This window comes from Zingiber officinale, chromosome 2B (genome assembly GCF_018446385.1).
Source record: "Zingiber officinale cultivar Zhangliang chromosome 2B, Zo_v1.1, whole genome shotgun sequence".
Taxonomy (NCBI): domain Eukaryota; kingdom Viridiplantae; phylum Streptophyta; class Magnoliopsida; order Zingiberales; family Zingiberaceae; genus Zingiber; species Zingiber officinale.
This window is the reverse complement of record NC_055989.1, coordinates 82430884-82435503: the sequence shown is the minus strand read 5'-3', so window position 1 is coordinate 82435503 and position 4620 is coordinate 82430884. Positions and strand designations below refer to the sequence as shown.

At 42.3% G+C, this 4620-nt stretch overlaps 1 protein-coding gene across 1 annotated transcript; it reads right to left on the bottom strand.

Moving 5' to 3' along the window:
- Positions 1–514: 514 nt before the first annotated feature.
- LOC122046050 (galactoside 2-alpha-L-fucosyltransferase-like) lies at positions 515–2732 on the bottom strand. The gene is made up of 2 exons (XM_042606544.1): positions 2422–2732; positions 515–2023 (listed from the first exon to the last, which is right to left on the bottom strand). The coding sequence occupies exons 1-2, from the start codon at positions 2555–2557 to the stop codon at positions 582–584; spliced, it is 1578 nt and encodes a 525-aa protein (XP_042462478.1). The 5' UTR covers positions 2558–2732; the 3' UTR covers positions 515–581.
- Positions 2733–4620: the final 1888 nt, after the last annotated feature.

Genomic DNA, 4620 nt, shown 5'->3' with positions numbered 1-4620 from the left:
TGACTCAAATTTATTTTATAATGTAACTCCTAAATTTATTCTAAACTTCCGAAACATGTTGAATCGATAATATAAGGTCAACAAATCCTAAACTAAATAAAATACTAAATGCTAATGGATTGGGACAACATTTTATATAGGTGAGCATTATTAATATTTTTTTATTTCTTTAATTTAAATTTTATAATACATATTGATATAGATATTTAAAGTCGTTCAATTTAGAGCATTTAAGATTAGAGGATGACAGATGTATTATAATAAAATACGATGGATTTTTTTTTTTAGAGACGCTTGTCCTTCAGAGAGTGACGTTTAACTAATAGTTCATATATTTCACAAAGTTGATCCCATATGTTATCCGAGTTAATATATGTAATGGGATGTTTATCATATGAGATCATGGGGTTGAAACTCAAAATAATTGAGGTATAAATCACTGGCCCATATATAACTCACGCCACCTGCCACTGCTTGTTATAATTTATTTCCCTTATGATGATCTTGGGTCAGGTGCAAGGGAACACAAGGCACGAACGATTTATCTTTTGCCACATATATTTCACAAAGCTAACTGATGATCAATCAAACAACTTAACGCCTCCGGTTTCATCCTCGCACTGCCTCACGTTCTTCGCCATCTTCTTGTTGAATCCGCTCCGCTGGTTGCATACGTTCGTCGGAGGAATCAGGTAGCATGGCTCCGGCGACGCCGCCCACCGGCAGGCGGCGCCGTTCGACTTCCACGGCTTCAGCATCACCAGCGGCACGACCCCGCTGAGCCCCTGCGCCACGTATCCGAACGTGGAGCACGCCGTCGTCACCAGCTTGTCGCTAAAGCTCAACAGCACAATCTCCGCCATCGCCCTCACGTTGTGCCCTTGATCCTCCGTCTTCTGCTCCACCTCGTGCCCTGGCTCGTACACCGCCACCACCTCGCCGGTCGTCGTTGCCTTCTCGTAGTACATCGAACGGACCCTCTCGTAGTATCTCACGTCCAAGCTCGTCATAAAAACCGCCTTCACTTTCTCGTCGCTATAGCTCTTCAAGCTCTTCTTTCCGTTTCCGGCGACCACCGCCGGTAAAACTCCCTCTTTCAACGAACAGCCCACGATTTGGTCAAGCAAGTAATCGAAGGTGACGGGCTCGTTCTTGAGATTTCTAATTTGAATCCCAACTCTAGAGTCGGCCTTGGTGAGGTAGGCGTGGTAGTACCGCATGGCGTGGCCCCATACGTTGTTGCTGGGGTGGAGGAGGTAGCGGACGAGGTGGTGGAAGACGGTGGTGCGCTCCGGGAACAGCCGCCGGAGCTCCTCCTCGTACTCCTGCACCAGGAACAGAGCCGGCACGAAGTAGTGGTCCGACTTTAGCAACACCCACGGCACGTGCCGGAGGTTCCTCTGTTCCTCCTCGCAGAAGAACAGCCTGTCAAACCCGTCGTAGTACCAGGGCAAGTGGAGGTACACGTACGCCGGCAATGAGGTGACAGCGTTTCGCCTGATCAGGTTGCCGTAGCTCCGTTTCGAGTCGCGGTCGAAGCTTTCAAGATTGCGGATGGGGAAGTCGGAGGGGAGGACCCAGGAAGTCCCCGGAAACGGCTCGCAGAAGAGATCTTTAATCTCCTCTGTTTCATGAATCAGGAGCACTCTGTTATTGAGGAGGGCGAAGAAGAAGGACGAGACCAAGCTGACGACGCGGTTTCCGAGGCCGTAGTGGGGGATCCAGACGATGTAGTTGCAGGGGGAGGAGGAGTTGGAGGTGGAGAGGCGATCTGACTTAAGTTCGCGGATGGATTTCTGGTAGAGTTTGGTGCCGGGGGCGCATTTCTTGTGAAGGGCTTCGTAGCGGCGGAGGCGGGAGAGGAGGTAGGGGGAAGGGAGGTGAGGGGAGGGCGGGCGGAAGGAGGAGGACTGGAACCGGCTGAGACAGGAGGTGGGGTCGAAATTGAGAGAGAGGAGGCCGCCGAGAAGCTCGTCTCTTGGTGGCGGTGGGGAATCCGGTGACAGCGCCGCCGCCGGCAAAGCTGCAAGTGCTCAAAATAAAAAAAAATGAAAGAAAAAATAAGCAGAAATAGATTGAATTAATGGCGCAAAATCTGCCAAACATGCGATAGAATATTAAACCGAAACCAAGCTAAAAGTTCTTTGTTAAAAAATTCTCGAATCAATAACAATCTTAATAAAAGTAATTTTCCTATAAAATGGAAGCACAAAACATCATATCGAAGAAGAAACAGAGAAATCAAAACAGGTGAAAAAACTAATAATAAAAATAATAAAAACAGAAAAAACTTCCTCCAAAACTCTTTCTTCGCAAAGAAACTAAATTAAAGCAAAAAAGATACACCCAAAATATCAAAACTTTGAGCTGCAAAACTCGGAAATTGAAAACAGAAACAGAGAAGAACCGTGGCGACGTTACCTGCTCTGTTTCCTCTCTGAATCCATTCGAATTGCAATTTCTCATGAGCTCCGAGGAGGAAGAAAACCAGAAGTAGACAAGAAGCCGGAATGATCCATCGAATCCAAGTCTTCTTCTTCCAAGCGATCACCTCCATCTTGCGGTAGGACTCTGGCACTCTGCTATGCCGCCGGCTTCCATTTTGTGGCGCTAAGAAGAACGTCAACAGTCAACTGAAGGAAATTTTCATTTCAACCTATAATCTTCCTTCTTTTGCAACATGCTCTCCAAAATCGGAAAAAAACGATCAATCAAGTAACACCAAACTTAAGGAGATAAGTCGATCCCATAAAAGTTTTTCTCTGCTAAGATAATCAAGAAATGTTTATATATATTTTATTTAGAGAAACAATATCTATAAATATAACGATAGATACCTGAATTATCAAAGTAGCCTTTAGATTGTGTGGTTGCCCGTTAATGGAATATAACGTAAACGAAATGATTAGAATTTTGAAAATTGTAAGGGACGTTCAAGAAAAGGCTAAATTCTCATAGTTAAATGAGATTTTTCTTCTGACTTTAATTAGAAGAACAGTCATAGAAGGAATTATGATCCAAGTGGATAATTTAAAATTAAATTACATTCATATGATTCAAAGTCAACGATTATCCCTACCAAACATTCTACTTAAATAAAAACTTAAGAGAATTTTCTTTGCTCAGATTTTTTTTTTCTGATAAGGCTAAGTCCTATGTTTTGTAATCTTCAAGGATTTGATAAATCTATTATTGTTTAAAAAATAAAAATATAAATATAAATAAAAGGATTTTAAAAGCTAGCTATGTTTCCCAAAATACAAACAATGTTGCCAAAGATCACATTTTTTGCTTCTTTGGCAACGCTATAACAATGACGTTCCTATAGATTCGATGTGCGAACATTCGAATATGTGCATTTTCATTTGTATACAGATGGGTTTATCATTGGCTTATGTTTTATTTTTCCCTTAAAACTTCGGTTAAGCAACTCCAATATGCCATTTAAGGAAATGACTAGAAATACTGAGGCTCCTTCGTGAATCCTCAATTGAAACAGGACATCTTGATCTCGATTGGCAACTCACCAAATCAGAATGACATGAAAATAGGGACCGGTGTGTATCATACGATACCTCGTTCTTTTTCCCTTGTTCTTACATGTTGTCTATACAAAGATCTTAGTATATTTTCAATCAAGATTCCATGATGTGTTTTCCTTGCTACTTGGCTCTACACCCATTCCACATGTGCACAATTCTCATGTTGGAAAAAGGTGAATGAAAACACGACGTGTAAGTTATTAATTAATCTCACATCGGAAGAATGACATGAAGATTGGTATTGAGTGTAGAAGATGGTACAAATCTAGAGTCCGGATTATATCAATCCAGGAGTTCTTGTGTGAATGTTATTGCACGCAATGGATCAAGATCGGGGAACAGTGTGCCCATGTGAAACAGTAAGAAGTTACCATGAGGCTCTTTTGCGTGTTCAACTCACATGGCTAAACAAGAGCATACCACATGTGTTGATCTCATGCGACCGACAAGAGAGGGGTGAATTGCACTGTAATAAAATTTAACACTTTATTTTACTATTGTTCTTAGCAAAATTACACTATTAGTTTAAACAAAATAAATAACATAAAAAGAAGTAAGAGACAAATATTATTTTAATTGGTTACAACCAGGATAATTATTAATTCACGGCAGGTGAAGCTAACTAAGATTCTCCTTTTGTCGTAGGTGGAGTAGCCTCTTACAGTTGTTGAAAGCACAAAAATTGTTGGTGCAATATCCCTCAGGTCAAGGTTGACCTGGTTAACCAAGCTGAGTCTTGGTTTGGGTTTAGATGTTTGACAATAAGATACTGATTGAAGGAGAGTCAAGTAGGTCAAGGTTGACCGGATACTTGACTGGGAAGTCCTGACTGGGATGTTAGGCAGAAGGAAATCCTGGTGAGTGAAGCCAGGCAAGGGAAATCCAGATGGATCAAGGATGATCGGACATCTGGTGTTGGGAAGTCCAAGTAGGTCAAGAGAGTGACCGGATACTTGGCATGAAAGAAAAGTCCAAGTAGGTCAAGAGAGTGACCGGATACTTGGCATGAAAGAAAAGTACAAGTGGGTCAAAGGGATTGACCGGACACTTGTTGGGGAGTCCTGGCAGGTCAAGGGAG

Coding starts and splice junctions, on each gene's coding strand:
- LOC122046050 (XM_042606544.1), bottom strand. CDS start 2,557: ATGGAGGTGATCGCTTGGAAGAAGAAGACTTGGATTCGATGGATCATT. Junction 2,024..2,421: donor TCAGAGAGGAAACAGAGCAG/GTAACGTCGCCA, acceptor GAGCACTTGCAG/CTTTGCCGGCGGCGGCGCTG.